The sequence below is a fragment of the Amborella trichopoda genome, chromosome 2, assembly GCF_054954075.1.
Source record: "Amborella trichopoda isolate Santa Cruz 75 chromosome 2, AtrichopodaSantaCruz75HAP2 v2.0, whole genome shotgun sequence".
NCBI lineage: Eukaryota > Viridiplantae > Streptophyta > Magnoliopsida > Amborellales > Amborellaceae > Amborella > Amborella trichopoda.
Genome location: NC_142337.1, coordinates 68375001 through 68399290, shown reverse-complemented (window position 1 = coordinate 68399290; position 24290 = coordinate 68375001). Strand labels below are relative to the sequence as shown.

At 35.9% G+C, this 24290-nt stretch overlaps 3 protein-coding genes and 1 pseudogene across 4 annotated transcripts in view; 2 read left to right on the top strand and 2 right to left on the bottom strand.

Moving 5' to 3' along the window:
* The first annotated feature begins 1064 nt into the window (after nt 1–1064).
* Nucleotides 1065–6276, top strand: LOC18430068 (beta-xylosidase/alpha-L-arabinofuranosidase 1). The gene is made up of 7 exons (XM_006840231.4): nt 1065–1563; nt 1723–2034; nt 2582–2751; nt 3683–3783; nt 4091–4432; nt 4716–5129; nt 5487–6276. Exons 1-7 carry the CDS (start codon nt 1114–1116, stop codon nt 6104–6106), a joined length of 2409 nt encoding a protein of 802 aa, XP_006840294.3. The 5' UTR covers nt 1065–1113; the 3' UTR covers nt 6107–6276.
* A 4774-nt stretch (nt 6277–11050) lies between these two features.
* On the top strand, nt 11051–17009 carry LOC18430070 (beta-xylosidase/alpha-L-arabinofuranosidase 1-like; annotated as a pseudogene). Its single transcript, XR_016050326.1, has 7 exons — nt 11051–11544; nt 12030–12342; nt 12905–13074; nt 14248–14346; nt 14684–15027; nt 15461–15878; nt 16229–17009. The product of XR_016050326.1 is annotated as a beta-xylosidase/alpha-L-arabinofuranosidase 1-like (transcript).
* A 1163-nt stretch (nt 17010–18172) lies between these two features.
* On the bottom strand, nt 18173–19175 carry LOC105420331 (peroxidase 5-like). Its single transcript, XM_088859886.1, has 3 exons — nt 19074–19175; nt 18790–18931; nt 18173–18519 (listed from the first exon to the last, which is right to left on the bottom strand). The coding sequence occupies exons 1-3, from the start codon at nt 19173–19175 to the stop codon at nt 18173–18175; spliced, it is 591 nt and encodes a 196-aa protein (XP_088716012.1).
* A 2651-nt stretch (nt 19176–21826) lies between these two features.
* Nucleotides 21827–24290, bottom strand: part of LOC18430073 (peroxidase 5) — a 5369-nt gene continuing 2905 nt past the window's right edge. The window contains exon 2 of the mRNA XM_006840236.4: nt 21827–22874. Coding sequence (XP_006840299.2) covers nt 22038–22874 — 837 coding nt within the window. The 3' untranslated portion in view covers nt 21827–22037. The remainder of the gene's footprint in view (nt 22875–24290) is intronic.

Sequence of the window (24290 nt, the reverse complement as noted above, 5' to 3'; positions counted from 1 at the left end):
CAATAGGATCAAATATTAATAATCAAATGGATAAGACCAAATATAAAAAAGAGTATGTTAATAAAGGATCTAGTCTAGTCAAAATCGGTCATCTAAAAATCAAATCAATATGACGAGATATAAAAAAAAGCATGTATATTATGCTCGTGTGGGAGCATACTGTACTTGACTCCTAGGGGCACAAGTAGAAGACTAACTTAAGAGTTTTTTTTTAACCCGAAATTTTGAGAACCACCTAAAAATCACTAGATGATTATATTAAAAATTTTGAATTTTGAGTTTTTTAACAAGTACATATCTTCTTTAAAAGAATAAAAGAGGGATTTATGTATGAACCTTAAAATTTTAGATACAATATAAAGTGCTCCGCTTATAGGCATAAATTACAAAAAAGATTGATCAACGTGCCTTTTTTATTTATTTATTTTATTTTATTTTATTTTTATAATTGCCTATCGGTTAACCCAAAATATGATTATTTGTAAAAAAAGTTTAATGAAAAAAATTAGAAAACAAAAACTAAAAAAAATAAATTAAAATTTGAATTGAAAGAGGGGTAATTTTAAAAAACATAAAAAAAGATTGATTGACCAACCGACTTTGTATAAGTGAAACATTTTGTATTTTACCTAATTTAAAGTGGAGCATTTTGTATTTACTTAAAATTTTAGGGTCCATAAGTAAATCACTCATGACAAAATGGTTTGGCCACCATCCTCGATTAAAATTTCGTAAAATTCACTGAAATTTTAAAAATCATTGAAACTCACTGAGACAATGCTCTGTTTCTCTCTCTCTCTTCTCTCCTTTGTTTATCTTAGCCGATTTGTTGTCTTCCAAAAATTACACCCGAATATCTTCACTCAAAAAATATCTCACAAAATCAACACCGAACCATATTCTAAGTGTGTGTACTTCTGTTATAGTATCAGTTAATAGTATCGAAATAATCCATCAAATCTTTAACATCCCATTCTCATATTTATCCACAACGTCCCTCAAAATAGGGAATAATAGCAAATGCCTATGCTATATAATCAACCTCTTCTACGTTAATTTACTCACGTTTCTCATACTCCTCTACTCAGTCTCTCTCTCACCTTGAGAGAGAAAATGGCAACTTTCCAATTCTTTCTCTCTCTAGTAGCTTCAATGCTCTTCTTGTCAATGGCTGCAAGGCACACTACATTCAAATCCAACGTGAACTCTCCGTCTCCAGTTCCTTTAATTGTGTGTGATCCTTCGAGGTATATGAGCATGGGACTTGACATGAACAAGTTTTCGTTCTGTAACACGAGCTTGTCTTATTCAGTTAGAGCCAAGGATTTGGTCGAGAGGATGACTCTCGCAGAGAAGGTTTACCAGTTGGGGAACTCGGCATCGGGGGTGGCCAGATTGGGGCTTCCGAAGTACGAATGGTGGTCGGAGGCCCTTCATGGTGTCTCCAATGTAGGGCCTGGGACTCACTTTGATGCTAAGATCGTTCCAGGGGCTACTTGTTTCCCTAATGTGATCCTCACTGCTGCTGCCTTCAATGAAACACTTTGGAAGACCATAGGAGAGGTACTGTGAGAGAGAGAAAGAAGCACCCATGCTGCATGCTTTAAACACTTATAGCGTGAGAGATAGAGAAGTTTCAGATTACTGGATATTGAGCACTAGTTGAATTTGCATGTTAATTTTTCAGGTGGAAATAGTTGAATTTGCATGTTAGTTTTTCAGGTGGTTTCCACGGAGGCAAGAGCCATGTTTAACCTAGGCCTTGCTGGTCTAACGTATTGGAGCCCTAACATTAATGTGGTTAGGGACCCAAGGTGGGGCCGCGTGCTTGAGACCCCCGGTGAGGATCCGTACACCGTTGGCCGTTACGCCACCAACTATGTGAGGGGATTGCAAGATGTCGAAGGCACTGTTGAGGACTACGCCAACGATTTGGCATCGCGGCCGCTCAAGGTCGCCTCCTGCTGCAAGCACTATGCAGCCTATGATATCGATAATTGGCAGGGTGTTGACCGATTCCACTTCGATGCCAAGGTAGATCAAAATTTACCTGGTTCGGATTCAAAACTCAAAATCCATATCCTATATGAATTTGGGTATGGATTGAAGATTTCGATCTGGATCTAAAATGATGATTGGAAGAGTAACTCAAGTGGTATAGGTGTATCTGATCTGGATCTGACTTGTTTTTAAAAAATATATATATATATAATTTTAACTTTTATAATTATATTTTAATTTTATAATTTATAAATTGAAACTGATTTGGATTTGGATCCTATATAGTCTTTGACCCGGATTTGAGTGGATGACCCGATCTGAAAAATTCTCAACCCTACCTACCTCTCTCTCTCTCTCTCTCTCTTTCTTTCCCTTATTATATAGAAGATCTAGTAAAACATTACGACCCATGCTATTTGCCTATATACCCATTGTTTTCGGCTATCATGAAGTGTACTGCATTTGGAGCACAATGTTTACTACCATATGATGGAATAATTAATGGTCATGATTTCTTTCATGCATCCTTGATCATTCCTCTCTCGTAATAATTTTTTCTTTGTAATGGTTTGTTTGATAGGTCACTGAGAGAGATATGGTAGAGACCTTTGTAAGACCCTTTGAAATGTGCGTCAAGGATGGTGATGTTAGCAGCGTGATGTGCTCTTACAATAGTGTTAATGGCATCCCAGCCTGTGCAGACCCAAAACTATTGGGTAACACCATTAGAGGAGATTGGAAGCTTAATGGGTTAGTATCAAGTACTAAAGTTGGCATGTCTTTTATGATATTTTCAAATCTATACTGATTTTTAAATTCATACTATACATATACTGTTAGTTCTAACGTTTATATAGAGGAGGCTATAAACAATCAAATTAGAGCCTACCTCAAAAATTTTACTTCAAAAGGTTGTTTTGAAGTCCAAATATCCTCAAATTGATCATCTCATACGAGAAAAAAATGGATTTCAAGTTCAAGTTTTGAAAATAGTGTATTTTGTAATGTATTTCTAGACCGTCAATTTTTAATATTTTTTTTTGAAGCTTTAAGTTTTATAAATAAAAATGAAAATATATTTTAAGACTATCACAAAAATTTCTAGTATTGGTAAATTTTCAGTATTGAAACCATATTCTCAGATACTATTTGAAGGTAGGTCCTAATTTGATTGTTTAGAGCCTAGGCTCTATGCAAACCGCACTCTTTATCCAAACTATTTATATTTCATGAGTACATTTCAATATTTGAGTTTCAATCTTTTCAAGTGTACGAATTGTTTGTGATTCCTGGTGCTCGTACTTGAATAATTCATTAATCGTTCATGATTAATAACATTTTGCAGTTAAATGATTTGGAAGCACATCATTTTGTTGTAATAGTTGAGATTAGAGATAGGAGATATTGGGTCCTTTGTCTCAATATTTGTGTATCCTTCTTCTTTTTTTTCCTTTTTTCTTTTTTTAAGTGTATGGAGAATTCACGAGTGCTAAAGTCTGTATTTGAATAATTTGAAGGTATATTGTTTCGGACTGCGATTCGTAGGAGGTGATGTATTATGGTCATCATTTTCTCAATGACACTCAAGACACTGTTGCCCAAACCATTTTTTTCCTTTTTTCTTTTTTTAAGTGTATGGAGAATTCACGAGTGCTAAAGTCTGTATTTGAATAATTTGAAGGTATATTGTTTCGGACTGCGATTCGTTGGAGGTGATGTATCATGGTCATCATTTTCTCAATGACACTCAAGAGGACACTGTTGCCCAAACCATGAGAGCTGGTAAGAACTACTTTCATATATATATATATATATATATATATATATATATATTATCAATTATTTTCCTCTTAATTATTTTTCAACCCTCCAAAATTCCAATGTTTTGATTTCTCTATATAATCATAATTTTCCCTCCAATTTTAAATTTAAATTCCATACCTCCATACAAGTTAATTTTGAAATTTCCATTTTGTTAGAATAAATTGATACCAATCTCAACAAAACAGGTAAAAGATAAAGTTAAAAACGAAATATTAAATTTCATCTGAAATTAAATTTATGTATCTTTATTTGCTTATTATTGCAGGGCTAGACTTGGATTGTGGAAGCTATTATCCAAATTACACCCATTCAGCTGTCCAACAAGGCAAGATAGGTGAACCCGATGTGGACAAGGCATTGGTGAACTTGTACGTCGTGCTCATGAGACTCGGTTTCTTTGATGGGCAACCTGCTTACGCAAAACTAGGGAAGGATGATGTGTGCAGTGAGTCGAACATTGAGCTTGCCGCCGAGGCAGCAAGAGAGGGCATAGTGCTTTTGAAAAATAGGGATAATACCCTTCCATTGGATGTGAATAAACAAAAGAAGATTGTGGTCATAGGGAATAATGCTAATGCAACTGACGTAATGAGAGGAAACTATGCAGGTAATCAAGAAAAAAGGGCATGTTGAACATTTTTATAGGTTCATTATGAGCAGTTCAATATGAGTGTGTAAAATATTATTACGTAATCCATGTAAATATATACTTTCTTGTGGGTGAGATTAATATTTGATCAATATGAATGAATGCATAGATATACACTTACATGGATCAAATAATGATCTCCCACCAAGAATAACCTAGCTTTTCACCTATTCAACAAGAATATAGCCTCAAAAGGTTGATTCCCTCCTTCCTGACCTTCTTGGCTTTGTTGGGCTTTCAGGTATTCCTTGTAGGTACGTGACCCCTATCGAAGGCCTTTCAAAGTATGCTACTGTTGAGTACCATCCAGGGTGTAAAGACTCTCATTGCACGGATACTAGCTTGTTCGAAGACGCAGTTTGTGCAGCGAAAACTGCAGATGCCACTATTCTTGTCATGGGCTTGGATACACAAATTGAAGCTGAGGGCCATGATAGGAATGATCTCCTTCTACCAGGTCAACAGACTGAGTTGATTAATAGGGTGATGGCTGTTGCAGGGGGGCCTAAGATTCTGGTTATAATGTCAGGCGGAGCTGTTGATATAAATTTCGCCAAGAATAATTGGTTTGTCGGCGCCATGCTTTGGGTTGGTTACCCTGGTGGTGAAGGAGGGAGAGCCATTGCAGATGTCATCTATGGAAAATACAACCCTGGTATGTCTCTTATCATACTTTGAGGATCTCTTTCATTTTCTACGTCTTTTACTTATCTAGTTTTATAACTCCATATGACTCCTAGTTATTTGACTTTCTAATCTCTCTCCTCTAGAAATTTAATTTGTATCACTTTCAAAAAATTTCTTGATGAAAAATTTCTTTTATTCTAGCACCACTTTTTGCTCACATTGATAATAAGGAACATGAAAATTTTCTTTTATTCTACCATAGCTTTTTGCTCATATTGAAAGAACATATTCTCTTCAACAAATCAATTGTTATGGAAGAAAATGTATCTCTTCAATACATTTTTGAGGTAGATTTGAACAGTAATCCAAGTATTACATTTTTCAGGTGGCCGGCTCCCCCTCACATGGTACTACAACGACTATGTGATGCAGATCCCAATGACATCCATGTCCTTCAGGCCCCTCCCTGAACAGGGCTATGCTGGTAGAACCTACAAGTTTTTCACAGGCCAGACCGTCTACCCCTTTGGCTATGGCATGAGTTATTCATCCTTCAACTACACCCTCAAATCCATTCCCGATGCTGTGGACCTCAGCTTAGGCCAGAACGAACTTTGCCATAGAGTCAGCTACACAGATGATGCCCCTACAGGGCCTCCCTCTTGTGCCTCGGTCTTGGTTTCTGACTCGAGCTGCGAAAAACACCTCGAATTTGAGGTGGCTGTGAACAATTTGGGGCCTAGAGATGGCAGTCATGTGGTCTTGGTATATGATGTGCTACCTGTGGGGCTCGAAGGTGCTCCGATCAAACAATTGGTTGCCTTCCAAAGAGTCCATGTCCTGGCCGGGCGTAGTGAGACCGTAAAGTTTAAGCTTAACGTATGCGAGAGCTTGTACGTGGTCGATAGTTCGGCGTATAAGTTGGTGCCCGCCGGTGAGCATACGATTTTGATTGGGGATGAGATTCAGGGGGCTTCATTCCCACTTACCGTGAATTTTGGTTGATTTTACAGTGAATTGATTGGGAGCGTATGAATTTAGGGTAATTAGAATCATCGTTTTTATTTTGTTTTAAGTCCTTCCAGCAGGTTTCTTTTTTTCTTTTTTTGCTTTCCCTGAAATATTCATCCAATAGAATGAACAACGGAAATTAATAGAAATCTCTTTTAGGTGAATTGCTTGAACAGCTCTCTCTCTCTCTCTTGCATAATGGTTTTAGTTTTATTATACCCCCTTCTCTCTCTTTATCGGTTACATAATGGTTTAATTCTCTTGCATAATGGTTTTATTTTTATTATACCCCCTTCTCTCTCTTTATCTGTTACATACTGGTTTTATTTTATCGGTCTCTCTCTCCTCCAACGTGATGAACATGGAAGCCTTTCATTAAGTGGATGTGCTGCCAATTCCTTAAAAATGAATTCTATATCTTTTGAGCCTACGGGATAAATCGAGGTCAAGACAGAGCTAGCGGGATTTATTTGGGCTGAAATTTTGGAGTAAAGGGTTAATTTCCCTCAAAACGAAGCTTTCGTCTTGCAAAAGGGTGGAAAGATTTTTTTTATGCTGGCTAACAATGCAACCCTCTTCTTTTATCCGGGTTTGGACTTGGGCTTGGGCTTGAAATCGGTTTTGAGCGGCAGGGTTCGAGGCACATTCTTTAAGTAGAAAACTATAGAAGGGCCTCTAAGGCTGCTTCTAGGCTCATTTACATTTTAGAAGTAAACAACAAGAGAATATCCACAGAGGGACTTATTATGATCCCAATTTAAATTTAGCAAATAACAACATTATTTAAATTTAGTGAATAACAACAACAAGCGAGAGACAATCTAGAAAACATGAAGAAAAGGGAAAAGAAAGTAATTAAACATCAATGCCCCTTCACTTTTCCAAATCCCATGCACCACTTTGAGGTTTTAGACCCATCTTTGTCATGCCCTTTTTAAACTGGTCGTCCTGATCTCTCCATTATTTTCCAGTGAGAACGTCAATCTCTCCCATCTTTATCATGGCCTTTTTAAACCAGAGCAGAACTTCCCAAGAACTCTAACACGAGGTTGCGTTGAATCACTGTCCCAAAGTGTTTGATCAGAACTTTAGTTTTAATCAACCCAAAATAGTAAGTCGCATCCAAGTGATTTGATTTAAACACATTCATAGGAACCAACTGCACCCAATTTCAAATATGAAACACCTACTCAACCTTTTTTTTTTGGTGCAGAGGTGCACCTTAAAATTTTATCATGGTATATAATTTTGATATAAAATGTTCTTAAGATTATCTCAAAATTTATTTTTATATCTAATTATAAAATGTTAAATTTCAAAAATGGTTAAAATCAAGTAGATCTATAGATATGAAAATCGTGAAAATGGACGCTGTAGATAATATGTTGTAAAATGCACTATTTCTTAAACTTAAAATCTTTTTATTTTTCATAATCATACATCTTGATGTCGAGATGATCAATCAAGGGTTTTTAAAATTAAAACTATCTTTTCTTATGGATTTTTGAGGGGCATCGTTAAATCTACATTATAAGGTGGCATCCTTATATAAACTTTTTCCTTTTTTTTAGATAATTGAGTGGGAAAGAGAGGCCCCTATTCAATTTTTCCAGCAATTTAGGAGTTAGCTGTTTTAAAGTATAAGTAAATTAGGAGTTAGCTTTTTGAAAATATTAGTGGGGTGGTGTTAGTAATGAGAATAGAAACCACAACGTGTTGACTAGAGTGTGGGGTGCTACTGCTACGCTACGACACTAGAGAGTGTGGGGTGCTAACTGGAGTGTGGGGTGCTACTGCTACGACATTGGAGAGTGTGGGGTGCTAACTGGAGTGTGGGGTGCTACTGCTACGACACTGGGGTGCTACTGCCACGACCCTAGCGCCTTTCCCACTTATCATACATTATCTTTGTTACAATAGCTCAAGCAATGAATCATGCTCTTAAAACTTTAATTTAAGTTTGTTACAATAGCTCAAGCAATGAATCATGCTCTTAAAACTTTTATTTAAGTTGTTTTTTAGCTGGACAATATGCCAATTGTTAAGTATTTTCCCATGGATGTCTTCGTTTCTCTTTTACCGCTGATCCATTGTTCTTATAATCTTTTAGTTGAACAATGGGTAGATGATTTATCTCTCTTCTAGTATTATTGGAATCGGGCGGGTAACTGTTGAGGGCTCTGATCTATTTAAATCCGGTCGGACCACCTGTTAGATAGATTGGACCAAATTTTAAAAATAAAAATTAGAGTTAATTGTTTGAAAATAAAAATGGGTGTGGTTTGTATGAAGTTGCAATCTTAAACAATCAAATTATAGTGCACCTTCGGATTTTGTCATGAGATGTAATTTTGGTATCGAAATTTTTTAGGATGGTACGAGAATCTATTTTTATATCTAATTATAAAATTTTAAACTATAAAAATAGTTCAAATTAAGCAAATCTACAAACACATTAAAATCTTGAAAATGGACAGTCCATACAATGTGTTGTAAGATGTACTATTTTTAAGACTTGAAATTTCTTTTTTTTCTCCTTACCTGTGCATCTCGACGTCGAGATTATCAATTAGATATTTTTCAAGGGATTTTAGAGGTCTCATCAATGACTTGGAAACCTCAAAGATTCGGGTTAATAGCCAGTGAGTCCTTCTCGACTATGTTACCCGGGGTTGAATCTAGTAGCATAGAACCATCGCAACCCTGTAAAGACATGGAAAATCAAAGTCCGCTTATCTATTTGAGTAACGGTCATAGTTTCTATTCGGCCAGTCCGCATATTGTAGAAATGCTGGCTTGGCAATAAATATATATTTTATATATAATTTGATCCTAAGTTTTAGATGATATATAATCTTCAACATGGAGATCATAAATATAAAAAAACAAAAAAAGTTGACAACTAAAAATAATATTTATATTAAGAAAATACTTAGACATCTCCTTTAAAAAATTAAAAGATTTCTATTCAATCGTGAGGCATTATTTTTTTAAGTCTCATATAAAACGTAGTTTGGAATTTTCTTTTCATGGAGTATAAAGCATATGGATTAAAGAGGTTACATCCCCAAATTTTGCTTCCTAAAAATACTCAAGATAGGGTTTTTCCCAAGGGAGCTGTATACTCTCTTAGGAGCATGAAATTTTGTTAGCTTTAAAAAAATAAGAAATATAAAAATAATAAAATTTAAAATATTTTAGAAAAAAGTTTAAAATATATTAAAATTTTAAAATATATTAAAATAATAAATTTCAAAATATATATTAGAAAAAAGTTTCTTGTTTAGCCGTAACAAGGTTTGACAAGCCCAGTTTTTGGCAAACGCTCATTTTAACTTATTTTGGATCGTATAAGATTTTTTCTTTAAACCTGGACTGGTCATGCTTCAACTGGTCGGATTGGGTGCTTTGGTTACTCCTAACACCATATAACGCCATATTGAAGAGGAAAAGCGATTGAAAATAATTGACCATTCCATTGAAAGTAAACTAAGCCGAAAGTCCAAAAGAAAATGAATCCAGCTTTGTTACGAAACAATTGTATTCGCTTGAGTTGAGTTTTGGTGCAGTTATGACCATTTAAGATATAACAAAGGAGGGATTTACGTACGGACCTTAAATTTTTGGATAAGATACAAAGTGCTGGAATAAATTATGAAGAGGGTCAGTCAACATGGTTTTTTTTTATTTATTTAAATTGTTCCTCTGTTAACCTGAGTTATAATTTTTTTAAAAAAAAGTTTAATGAAAAATTTTTTTTTAAAAAAAGTTACAATTTGGGTTGATCGAGGGGTAATTTTTTTTTTTTTTTTAAAAAAAGACTATTTAACCGACCTTCTCTATATAAGTGAAATATTTTGAATTTTACCTAAAATTTTAAGTGGAGCATTTTGTATTTTATCTAAAATTATAAGATCCATACGTAAATCACTCATGGCAAAATAGTTTGGCCACCATTTTAACCTTCAATTAAAGTTCGGTAAAATTCACTGAAATTTTAAAAACCGTTGAAACTCACTTATACAATGCTCTGTTTTTTTTTCTCTCCTTTGTTTATCTTTGCCGATTTTTTGTCTTCCAAAAATTACACCAGAATATAATTCACTCAAAAAATATCTCACAAAATGAACCCCAAACCATTTCCTAAATGTATGTATATCTTAAATGTGTGTATATCCGTTATGGGAAAGGTTTTTATACTTCAACTACGGCATAGCAGTTCTATCCTCTATCCTCCCTTACTAACGAGCTGTCCAATTTTGATCAAGAGAGCCACTCACCGTTTGATCTGAGATCCGACGTCTCAAAATATTTTATTTTTAATTTTTTTATACAAATTGTATGAATATAAAATTGGTACGTGCAATCTTTTCATTGGGGCGCACCTATAAAAATATATTAAAAATAATTTTTTGATAAAATATAATGATCAAAACACCCCTTGAAACTTTCAAGGGTATTTTGATCATTTTATTTTATTTAAAATATTTTTTTTATATTTTTCGCTTGTGCGAGTTTAATAGAGAAATGGATATCCAAAATGTGGTGTCAAAACAGTTTATAAAAAAAAAAAGAAAAAAATAGTGTACAGACATGACATTGTGATTGGAACAATCTTAATCCTTCATTTAGAATGGACGGTTGGATAAGGAGAAAAACAGAACTCCTATGTTATAGTGGAAGCATATAAAGCTTGCCCATCTGTTATAGTATCAATTCATGATATCGAAATAATTCATCAAATCTTTAACCTCCCATTCTCATATTTATCCACAAGTCCCAGACTAATCTCCAATCCCTCAAAGTAGGGAATAATAGCAAATCCCTATGCTATATAAATCAACCTCTTCTACGTTAATTTACTCACGTTTCTCATACTCCGCCACTCAGCCTCTCTCTATATAAATCAACCTCTTCTACGTCAATTTACTCACGTTTCTCATACTCCTCTACTCAGTCTCTCTCTCACCTTGAGAGAGAAAATGGCAACTTTCCAATTCTTTCTCTCTCTAGTAGCTTCAATGCTCTTCTTGTCAATGGCTGTAAGGCACACTACATTCAAATCCAACGTGAACTCTCCGTCTTCAGCCCTTTTAATTGTGTGTGATCCTTCGAAGTATATCAGCATGGGACTTGACATGAACACGTTTTCTTTCTGTAACAAGAGCCTGTCTTACTCAGTTAGAGCCAATGATTTGGTGGAGAGGATGACTCTCGCAGAGAAAGTTTACCAGTTGGGGAACTCGGCATCAGGGTTAGCGAGATTGGGGCTTCCGAAGTACGAATGGTGGTCGGAAGCCCTTCATGGTGTCTCCAACGTAGGACCTGGGACTCACTTTGATCCTTACATCGTTCCAGGGGCTACTTGTTTCCCTAATGTGATCCTCACCGCTGCTGCCTTCAATGAAACACTTTGGAAGACCATCGGAGAGGTACTGTGAGAGAGATAGAAAGAAGCACCCATGCTACATGCTTTATACACTTTATAGTGCGAGAGATGGAGAAGTTTAAGATCACTGGATATTGAGCACTAGTTGATTGAGAGAGAGAGAACCATGCAAATTGAGTGAGACGTAGAAGTCACAGGTACTAAAAATGGTTCTTCATATGAGAGAGAAAGAGTGAGAGATAGGGATAGGACCAAAAAAAATTTGGATCTGTTTTGGATCTAGATCTGGATCCAAATTTAAAAAGTTTGAATGGCTTAAAAATATTTGGATCCACAAATTATATATAAGATCCAGATTTGAATTCGGATATAAGAAAAAGCTATACGATGAGGATGAGAGAAGATGAGAGGGGATGAGAGAGAGTTAGAGATATACGATGAGGATGAGAGAGAGTTAGACAGAGAGATGCTTCAAAGTTGCAGCGCTAATTATAGTTGTTGTAGTTGAATTTACATGTTAATTTTCAGGTGGTTTCCACGGAAGCAAGAGCCATGTTTAACCTAGGCCTTGATGGTCTAGCGCTTTGGAGCCCTAACATTAATGTGGTTAGGGACCCAAGGTGGGGCCGCACGCTTGAGACCCCCGGTGAGGATCCATACACTTTTGGCCCGATACGCCACCAACTATGTGAGGGGATTGCAAGATGTCAAAGGCACTGTTGAGGACTACGCCAACGATTTGGCATCGCGGCCGCTCAAGGTCGCCTCCTGCTGCAAGCACTATGTAGCCTATGATGTCGATAATTTGCAGGGTGTTGACCGTTTCCACTTCGATGCCAAGGTAGATCAAAATTTACCTGGTTCGGATTCAAAACTCAAAATCCAAATCCTATATGAATTTGGGTATGAATTCAAGATTTCGATCCGGATCTAAAATCGTGATTGGAAGAGTAACTCAAGTGGTATAGGTGTATGATCTGACTTGTTTTTAATATATATATATATATATATATATATATATATATAATTAATTTTAACTTTTATAATTATATTTTAACTTTATAATATATAAACTGGAACTGATTTGGATTTGGATCGTATATAGTCGGATTTGAGTGGATGACCCGATCTGAAAAATTCTCAACCCTACCTCCCTCTCTCTCACACACTTTCTCTCTCTTTCTTTCCCTTATTATATAGAAGATCTATTAAAAGATTACGGCCCATGCTTTTTGCCTATATACTCCATGCCCATTGTTTTCTTCTATCATGAAGTGTACTTCATTTGGAGCACGATGTCTGCTACCATATGATGGAATAATTAATGGTCATGATTACTTTCATGCATCCTTGATCATTCCTCTCCCATAATAATTTTATCTTTGTAATGGTTTGTTTAATAGGTTACTGAGAGAGACATGGTAGAGACCTTTGTAAGACCCTTTGAGATGTGTGTCAAGGATGGTGATGTTAGCAGTGTGATGTGCTCTTATAATCATGTTAATGGCATCCCAGCCTGTGCAGACCCACAGCTATTGGGTGAGACCATTAGAGGAGACTGGAAGCTTAATGGGTTAGTAACAAGCACTAAAGTTGGCATGTCTTTTAAGATATTTTCAAATCTATACATTTTTAAATTCATACTGTGCATATACTGTTAGTTCTAGTTCTTATCTCAACTATTTCTATTTCATGAGTACATTTATCTAAAGGAAAAGCAATCAAATTAGAGCCTATCTCAAAAATTTCACTCGAAGAAGTTGTTTTGATGCTCAAATATCCTTGATGCTCAAATATCCTCAAATTGATCATCAGCATGGATATGAAAAAAAAATGGATTTCAAGTTTTGAAAATAGTGTATTTTGTAACATATTTCAGGACCGTCAATTTTTACGATTTTTTTTTTGGAAGCTTTAAGGTTTATAAATAAAAATGCAAATATATTTTAAGGCTATCACAAAGATTTCCAGTATTGAAACCGTATATTTCTCAACATTATTTAAAGGTAGGTTCTAACTTGATTGTTTAGAGCCTAGGCTCTATATAAACTGCACCCTTTATCTAAACTATTTTTATTTAGAAAAGTTTATATAGAGTCGAGGCTCTAAACAATCAAATTTGAGCCTACCTCCAAAATTTCACTAGAGGATGTTGTTTTGATGACCAAATATCTTCAAATCGATCATCTCGACATCAAGATGCATGGTCATGAGAAAAAAATAGATTATAAGTTTTGGAAATAGTGTATTTTGTAACACCTTTTTTTACAGTTAATTTTCAAGATTTTCAAGTTTTCATAGATATATTTGAAGCTTTAAACTTTATAAATAAATATAAAACTATATTTTAAAGCTATCACAAAGATTTTCAATATTGAAACCACATTCCTCGACACTATTTGAAGGTACCCATTTTTATTTCATTAGTACATTTCAATATTTGAGTTTCAATCTTTTCTAAGTGTACGAATTATTTGTGATTACTAGTGCTCGTACTTGAATAATTTTTTAATCGTTCATGATTAATAACATTTTTCAGTTAAATGATTTGAAGGCATATCATTTCGTCCTAATAGTTGAGATTAGACATAGGAGATATTGGTTCCTTTGTTTGTCTCAATACTTGCGTATCGTTTCTTCTTTCTTCTTCTTCTTTTTTTTATTTTTAAATTTTTGTAATTATAATTTTTTTTTAAGTGTATGAAGAATTCACGATTACTATGGTTTGTATTTGAATAATTTGAAGGTATATTGTTTCGGATTGTGATTCGTTGGAGGTGATGTATCATGATATTCATTTTCTCAATGACACTCAAGAAGACACTGTTGCTCAAGCCATGAGAGCTGGTAAGATCTACTTTTTTTTTTGTATATATTTTTATCAATTATTTTCCTCTTAATTACTTTTCAACCTTCCAAAATTTCTCTGTTTTGATTCCTCTATATAATCATAATTTTTCATTTTCCCTCCAATTTTAAAAAATCTCTCCTCTTAAACATGAGTTCTCATTAAAATTTAAATTCCATACCTCCATACAAGTTAATTTTGAAATTTACACTAAAATAAAAAAATTTGTTAGAATAAATAGATACCAATATCAACAAAACAGGTAAAAGGTAAAAGATAAAGTTAAAATGGAAAAATTAAATTTCTATCATCTGAAATTAAATTTATGTATATTTGGGCTAGACTTGGATTGTGGAAGCTATTATCCAAATTACACTTACCCAGCTGTCCAACAAGGCAAGATAGATGAACGTGTTGTGGACAAGGCATTGGTAAACCTGTACGTCGTGCTCATGAGACTCGGTTTCTTTGATGGGCAACCTGCTTACACAAAACTAGGGAAAGATGATGTGTGCAGCGAGTCGAACATTGAGCTTGCTGCCGAGGCAGCAAGAGAGGGCATAGTGCTTTTGATAAATAGGGACAACATCCTTCCATTGGATGTGAATAAACACAAGAATATTGTGGTTATTGGGAATAATGCTAATGCAACTGACGTAATGAGAGGAAATTATGCAGGTAATCATTAAAAGGGGCATGTTGTAACATTGTTATAGGCTCACTATCAACGGTTCCATATGAGTGTGTAGAAGATTTTTACGTAATCTATGTAAATATATGCTTTCTTGCGGGTGAGTTTACTATTTGATCCATACGAACTCATAGTAATGAGAGGAAACTATGTAGGTAATCATGAAAAAATGACATGTTGTAATATTGTTGTGGGCTCACTATCAGTGGTCAATATGAGTGTGCAAAAGATTACTATGTAATCCATGTGAATATATACCTTCTTGTGGGCGAGAATACTATTTGATCCATATGAATGCATAGATATACACTTATATGGCTCAAATAATGATCTCCCACCCAGAATAACATAGCTTTTCAAGTTGATTCCCTCCTCCATAACTTGAATTTAATAGGTTTCTTGGCTTTGTTGGGTTTTTAGGTATTCCTCGTAGGTACGTATCCCCTATTGAAGGCCTTTCAAAGTATGCAACTGTTGAGTACCATCTAGGGTGTAAAGACTCTCACTGTGGGGACACGAGCTTGTTCGAAGACGCAATTTCTGCCTCCAAAACTGCAGATGTCACTATTCTTGTCATGGGCTTGGATACACAAATTGAAGCTGAGGGTCATGATAGGAATGATCTCTCTCTTTCTTCCTGGTCAACAGACTGAGCTGATTAATAGGGTGATGGCTGTTGCAGGTGGGCCTAAGATTCTGGTTATAATGTCAGGTGGAGTTGTTGATATAAATTTTGCCAAGAATAATTGGTTTGTCGAAGCGATGCTTTGGGCTGGTTACCCTGGTGGTGAAGGAGGGAGAGCCATTGCAGATGTCATCTATGGAAAATACAACCCTGGTATATCTTATCATACTTTAAGGATCTCGCTTTTTCCTTTTCTTCAATTTATATGGCTTTTGCTCATCTTGTTTTATAACTCTATATGACTCCTAGTTATATGACTTTCTTATCTCTCTCTCACTTTTATATGAACCTCTAGAAATTTAATTTGTATCACTTTCAAAAAATTTCTCAAAATCTTTCAAATAATTTATTGAGATAAGAAGCAATATAAAAAATTTCTTTTATTCTAGCACCAATTTTTGCTCATATTGATAAGAAGCAACATGAAAATTTTCTTTTATTCTACCAGCACTTTTACTTTTTGAGGTAGATTTGAACTGTAATCCAAGTACTACATTTTGTAGGTGGCCGGCTCCCCCTCACATGGTACTACAACGACTACGTGAAGCAGATCCCAATGACATCCATGCCCCTCAGGCCCCTCCCTGACCAGGGCTATGCTGGTAGAACCTACAAGTTTTTAACAGGCGAGACCATCTACCCCTTTGGCTATGGCATGAGCTACTCATACTTCAACTACACCCTCAAATCCATTCCCGATTCCGTGGACCTCAGCCTAGGCGAGAATAAACTTTGCCATAAAGTCATCTACACAGATGATGGGCTTACCTTTTGTGACTCAGCCTTGGTTTCTGACTTGAGCTGCGAAAAACATGACGAGTTTGAGGTGGCTGTGAACAATTTAGGGCCTAAAGATGGTAGTCATGTGGTCTTGGTGTATGATGTGCCACCTGTGGGGCTCGAAGGTGCTCCGATCAAGCAATTGGTTACCTTCCAAAGAGTCCATGTCCTGGCCGGACACAGTGAGACTGTAAAGTTTAAGCTTAACGCGTGTGAGAGCTTGTACGTGGTCGATAGTTCGGCGTATAAGTTGGTGCCAGCCGGTGAGCATACGATTTTGATTGGGGATGAGATGCAGGGGGCTTCATTCCCACTTACCGTGCATTTGGGGTGATTAGGATATCATAATTTACAGTGAATTGATTGGGAGCGTATGAATTTAGGGTAATTAGAATCATCATAAGTTTTTTTTTTGTTTTAAGTCCTTCCAGTATAAGGGCTGGCAGTAGGTTAGAGGGTTTAGTTTTTCTTTTTTTTCTTTCCTTGACATAAGCATCCAATAGAATGAACAATGGAAATTAATAGAAATCTCTTTTAGGGTGAATTGCTTGAACCTCTCTATCTCTCTCTCTTGCATAATGGTTTTATTTTTATTATTGTGGTAAGTTAGAGTCCCCCCCCCCCCTCTCTGTATCGGTTGCATAATGGTTTAATTTTTATCACTCTCTTTCCTCCAATGTGATGATCGTGGAAGCCTTTCATTAAATGGTTGTGCTGCCAATTCCTTAAAATGAATTCTATATTTTTGGAAAAATAATGTGAGCCTACGGGATAAATCGAGGTCAAGATATAGAGCTAGAGGGATTTATTTGGGCTAAAATTTTGGAATAAAGGGTTAATATCCATCTAAACAAAGCTTTCATACAATAAACCTTGCAAACAGGTGGAAAGAGTTTTTATGTCCTCCTTTATCCAGGCTTGCGACCGGCCTCCTTTATCCAGGCTTGGGATCAGAATTGAGCCTTTGTCCGGGCTTGGGATAGGCCTCCTTTATCCAGGCTTGGGATCAGAATTGAGCGGCAGGAATTCTGGGACTGGCCTCCTTTATCCGGCTTGGAATCAAAATTGAGCCTTTAGCCGGGCTTGGGATCGGCCTCCTTTATCCAGGCTTGGGATCGGAATTGAGCGGCAGGAATTCTTCGAGGCACGTTCTTTAAGTACAAGACTATAGAAGGGCTTCTAAGGCTGCTTCTAGGCACATTTTATAAGCAAACAACAAGAGGTTATTATGATCCCAATTTAAATTTAGCAAATAACCAAGAAGCCTTTTTATTTTTTTATCACATTACCACATGAAGACAATCTGGAAAAAAGAAGAAGAAAAGGTTCATCACATTACCACATGGAGACAATCTAGAAAAAAAAGGAAGAAAAGGGAAAAGAAAATTATTAAACATCAAGAGTTTATCACATTACCACATGGAGACGATCTAGAAAAAAAGAAGAAAAGGGAAAAGAAAGTAATTAATCATCAAGAGAAACACAATGCCCCCTTCACTTTTCCAAATCATTATCTTCTCCCCATGCACCACTTTGAGGCTTTAGAGAAGAAGAATAGCCCAAAATATCAATAACTGAACCAGTTGATTTTGCACCATTAACGACCCTACAATTAGTCCTGATCTCTCCATTATTTCCATTGAGAACCTCAGTCTCTCCCATCTTTTTCATGTTGCACTATTAATGACCCTACAATTAGTCCTGATCTCTCCATTATTTCCATTGAGAACCTCAGTCTCTCGCACCATTATCATGGCCATTTTAAACCTGTCTGGCCAAAGAGCAGGACTTCCCAAGAACTCCAACACAAGAGGCTGCGTCGAATCACTGTCCCAAAGTGTTTGATGAGTAGTAAACAACCCTTTATTTTTAATCAACCCAAAATAGTAAGTAGCATCCAAGTGATTTGATGAATTACTGTCCCAAAGTGTTTGATCAGAAGTAAACAACCCTTTATTCTTAATCAACCCAAAATAGTAAGTAGCATCCAAGTGATTTGATTCAAACACATTCACTGTAACATGATGCATTAAAGGGGCTGTCTTCGCAAGGTGGCTGCATACTTACGGTTTAAAGTGGGTCAACTTGACTAGTTGAGTTGAAGTTATATAGGCGGTTAATAAATGAGGTACAATGAGACCGGCCTATGGAATGTGCACCCGAGAGAGAGCGACCATTTCTTTTTTAGTGAGCTTTTTCGGGGTGAAACTTTGGACCAGCTGAGTTGCATCGAAAGTTGGAGACGGAAGATTAGTGAAGGTTTCGTTTGCTATGGAGATGAGACCGTGGCGCCGGCAAAGGCTCGGACAGACGGCCTCTATGGCAGCCTTGGCCTCATCAATGACTTCAAAACCTAGAAGACTTGGGTTATTAACCGGGTAGTCCTTCTCGGCTATCGAATCTAGTAGCACAGAACCATCGCAACCCTGTAAAGACATGGAAAATCAAAGTCTGTTTATCCATTTAAATTCGATTTCTTTGAATAGAGAACGTTTCCCCCAAGGCAAGTTGCTGATCAAATCCACTACAAGCTCCATCTCTAGGAGAAGTATACGTAAGTGTTATCACCTTGGGTCCACTACAAGCTCCATCTCTAGGAGAAGTATACGTAAGTGTTATCACCTTGGGTTGATTGGTGATGAAGAGATGAATGGGTTGAATGGGTTTCATGGATTCCAATCCGTCTCCATCTCGGCCCAACCCTTTGATTGGATGGTGATGACCCTTGTAACTACATATTTAATATGGTCATGTTTTCACTGTAAATTTTACTTGTGAAATGCCAATCAAATTCCTAAAATACTAATTTATGTGAAGCAGGTACGTCAAATTCATGTTTCATAATCTATTGTTTTGACTTCACGTGCTACTTTGTTTATCTATGCTTCATTATTCAATTGTTATACCTTCTCGATTCAATGCATGGGTGGCCTCAGACATTGAATATTTTTTTCGTTTTGCCTACTGGTCACCTAGGATTTCCCATTATTGAATTCTAATTTGCTATGCTATTGTCCCCTGAGCCATCTACTCTCTCTCTCACTTTTTCAAGTCACACACCTACCAATTAAAAAACAAACAAGGGAGATTATTTATATGGTGGTCCTATGAGAATCACACTTCACTTTTTTTTTTTTAATGCCCTAAGTTCTTGTTCGAGGGATTTGTTTTTTTTTCTTTTTTTCTTCTTATGTCTATGGGTGTTTTTAAAATGCATTTGGTTCACCAAGTGAAAAACTTCAATAATAATAATAATGATGATGATGATGATGACGACGACGATGATTTGAGCTTTTAAAACCCTTGATCTGATGACAACCTAGGAGGGGGCCTTGATTTGAAGCATTTTTTTTTTTCCAACTTGATATTCATATTTTTTTTTGGGAAAATGACCTTTATCCCCTCCCCGAAATTTTCATTCTTATTAGCCTCTTGAGTTTACCAAAATTCTTTATGCCCCTCAAATTTAAAACTTTGGGACCATTAGCTCCCAAATTATGTTTCCCTTTGTTTTTTTTACAATTTTGATCTTTTTTACTTACAAAATGCAATGCCCATCCGGTAGTCAACTCCATTCCCTTTTCCAATTAAAAAACAAACAAGGGAAGATTATTTATATGGTGATCCTATGGGAACCACACTTCACAAATTCAAAAAAGCCCATACAAATCTCTTTGAAATAAGCTTTACAGTATGAGGGAAAATAACTTTTATGGTAGGAGGGGTAAAGGAAGAAAGAGATGGAAAACCGTGATTCTCAAAAAAGAAAAAAATAAAATAAAATCCAACAGTAGTTCCAATCCAGACCAGCAAATTATCCAAGAAAATTTTGTAGTGAAACCAAAAAAGTATAAAGACTCAACTGATGGGGACTGGGAGAGTCTACAGGGCCTCACCGACCTATCGGATGCGAGCCAGGTTTTTAAAAGAAGAGGGATAGGGATACTTAGATGTTGAGGATGGACTGGCCATTAAAGAAGAGATATTCGATGATAAATGGATCAGCTGAGATTGATTATTATTATTGTTATTGTTATCGTTATTGTTATTGCTATTGTTATGGTTATTGTAATTGCTATTGTTAATGTTATTGCTATTGTTCTTGTTATTGTTATTATTTTTATGATTATTATTATTTTAAAGCAATCAAAAAAGAAAAAAAAAATAAAAGGTGAAAAGTGGGCAGGGTGTCCAAGAGGGAGAATAAGAGAGAGAAATGTTGAGAGGTGAGATTATGATTCACTTTGATATAGAGAACAAAACAATGAGATGCACTACGGAGAAAAAAAAAAAAAAAAAAAGCTTTAATGAATATGAGAGAAACGGATTTTGTTGGCTAAAGAAAAGTATGCACGATCACCCAAATAATGGAGAGAGGCACCTAGGGCGTATTTGTTTATAGGAACGTTTCGTTTCAGAAAGATAACGCTTCCCAACACTGTAGCACTTTCACGTTCAGCTATGTAGGAACTGCGACAATACCGAGAACCCAAACTTTACCACAAAGTTTCATTTTCCTTTTAAAATAAGACAGTTCAAATTCCATGGGGGACCCTAGGAACCCAAAATTCTCCAAACTAACCCAAAAGTAGAGGTCCAAGACATACATGGAGTTAGAGGGATTCACTAGGCCCAAAATATTAAAAAAAGTCTTCGATTAAGAGAAAGGAAAAGTATCAATTAGACGATCAAATCCTCTTGCAAAATCACTAAGGCGGTCAAATTATAAGTCTCAATTGTTAATTTTCATGTCAGTTGGGCATCGTTTTAAAAAATATGTTAAAAAGACTAAATTGTTCCTATTCAGGATTAGCAACAATCAACTCCCTTTTTTAAAACATTGTAAACATTTGTTCAACTTCTAGATGCTTCAACTTTGAAGGGTCATTTTTCATCATCATCATAAGAGATTTATTCCAATTATTTGGAGTCGGCTATACGAATTCAGTTCCACCATCCTGCTCTGTCAAAGGTCATACCCTCAATAAAACTTTTGTTTATAGGAAACTCTCTAACATGAGCAGATAATATAGATTCAGGATTTATAAAAGTTGCGACGAAATTCTATGCTGACTAATAACATAACCTTCCTCTTTTATCTGAGCTTGGGATCGAAATTGAGCGGGAGGGAGCTAGCCAAGGTGGAGTTCTTTGAAGGGCCATTCAATAGGCAATAATGGTATTGCTATCTAAGAGATTCTTCGAGGCTACAAGACTAAGTCCATATAGAAGGGGACTTCTAAGGCCTGCTTCTAGGCACAGTTTGTAAGTAAACAACAAGAGTATATCCACAGAGGGACTTATTATGATCCCAATTTAAATTTAGCGAATAACAAGAAGAAGCCTCTTTTATTTCTTAATCTTTGCAAGCACCACACAAATTAGGCCCATTGGCTTCACATTATCACATGGAGACAATCTAGATAAAAACAGAAGAGAAGGAAAAACAGAGCAATTAAACATCAAGAGAAACACAATGTCCCCCTCACTTTTTCAAATCATTATCTTCTCCCCATGCACCACTTTGAGGTTTTAGGTACTAGCCACCTTAGAAGAAGAATGGCCCAAAGTATCAATAACTGAACCAATTGATTTTGCACTATTAATAACCCTACAATTAGTTCTGATCTCTCCAGTTGTTCCAGTGAGAACCTCAATCTTTCCCATTTTTATCATGGCCTTTGCAAACCTGATTGCCCAAACACCAGGATTCACTATGTTCTCCTCCACAAAAGGCCTTGTTGAAGAATTGGTCAAAAGTGTTTGATCAGAAGTAAACAACCCAAAATGTTGAGTCAACCCAACATAGTAACCCACATCCAAATCATTTGGTGTAAACACATCCATTGGGACCACTGTAACATTATTAGTAGATGCATTAAAGGGGCACTGGCTTTGCAAGAAGGTGGCATAGCCAGGGTCCAAAGTGGGGTCTACTTGGTTAGTTGAGCTGAAGTTATATAGGCGGCGAACGAATGAGCTACAATGAGACCGGCCTATGGAATGTGCGCCTGAGAGAGTGACCATTTCTTCTAAGGTGAGGTTTTTCCGGGCGAAACTTTGTTCCAGTTGAGTTGCATTGAATGTTGGAGGAGGGAGATTAGTGAAGGTTTCGCTTGCTATGGAGATGCGACCGTCACGCCGGCCTGCAGGGACTGGGAAGTTGAGGCCGCCAGTGAGGGCGGTGCTGTCTCGGGCGGCAAAGGCTAGGACGTCGGCGCATGACACAGTTTTGGGACAGACGGCCTCTATGGCAGCCTTGGCCTTATCAATGACTTCGAAACCTCGAAGACTTGGGTTATTAATCGGTGAGTCCTTCTCAGCGCTGTTACCCGCAGTCGAATCTATTAGCACAGACCCATCGCAACCCTGTAAAAACATGGAAAGTTAAAGTCCTTTTATTTATGTGAGTAAATTCTATATCTTTGAAAAGAGAACAGTTTCTCCTAAGGTGCGTTGCAGATCAAATCCCTTATAAGCTCCATCTCCATCTTTAGGAGAAGTATACTTAAGTGTTATCACCTTCAAATTATAGGGAGAAATGGTGATGAAGAGATAATAGGGACTCAACATTGAAGTGGATAGTGATGACCCTTATAACTACATATTTAATATGGTCATGTTTGTCATTGTACAATTTATTTGTAAAATGCCAGTCGAATTCCTAAAACACTAATTTATGTAAAGCGGGTATGTCAAATTTTAAACAAGATTTTTTTGGGTATGTCAGTGGAGTAGTCTACTCGTTTTTCATTAAATAAAAATAAAAAAAATATAAATCATATTTTACCAACAGCAATTGTGTCAAATCATGAAATTTTAAACTATGTGTTGCTTTGATTAGTCAAATTCATGTTTTATAATCTATTGTTTGGACTTCACTTGCTAGTATTTATTTCTATGCATCCACATCATTATTGTAGCTTCTTGATTCAATGAATGGGTGGCCTCAGACATAATAATAATAATAATAATAATTTGAGCTCTTAAAACCCTAGACCACCATTGACAACTTGGGAGGGAGCATTGATTTGAAGCATTTTTTCCGACTTGATGTACTTGTTTTTTTTTTTTTCCATAAATTGATCTTAAGATTGAGACTAAGATGATTTAAGACTTGGGGTCAAACTAGGAACCCTAACTATTGTATTGGGTAGAAGCAGGAGTACAAGTTGGTCCTGAGCGACCACCCAAGATATATCAAAAAGAATAGCTACGCAGTTTCCACCTAAATGCACAAAAGAAAAATAAAAATTGATTTTTGCACCAAATTTATATATATATATATATATATATATATATATATATATATATAGGCAGATACGATCAAATACCTATAGGCAAAAATGAACAGTGATTTTACTTACCCGTATCACATATATATATATATATATATATATATATATATATATAGGCAGATACGATCAAATACCTATAGGCAAAAATGAACAGTGATTTTACTTACCCGTATCACCGTTCAAAGTTCATCGCACGATCACGATTATCTGATAGTGTTTTATTTTTCATTTTTTTTCTATAAATCGGAATAACCTGAAATTTGAAACGCTTGTAAATATTAGTAAGGCGCACCTAATGAAAATATAAAAAAAATAATTCATAAAAAAAACATTGACCAAAATACCCTCAAAAATTTTCTGGGATATTTTGGTCAACGTTTTTCATGTAAAATATTTTTTTGATATTTTTCATAGATTCCTCTATTTTTTAGGAACACGCGCTCCAAATTTTAGTCCATTCTGATTTGTGAAAAAAATAAAAAATATT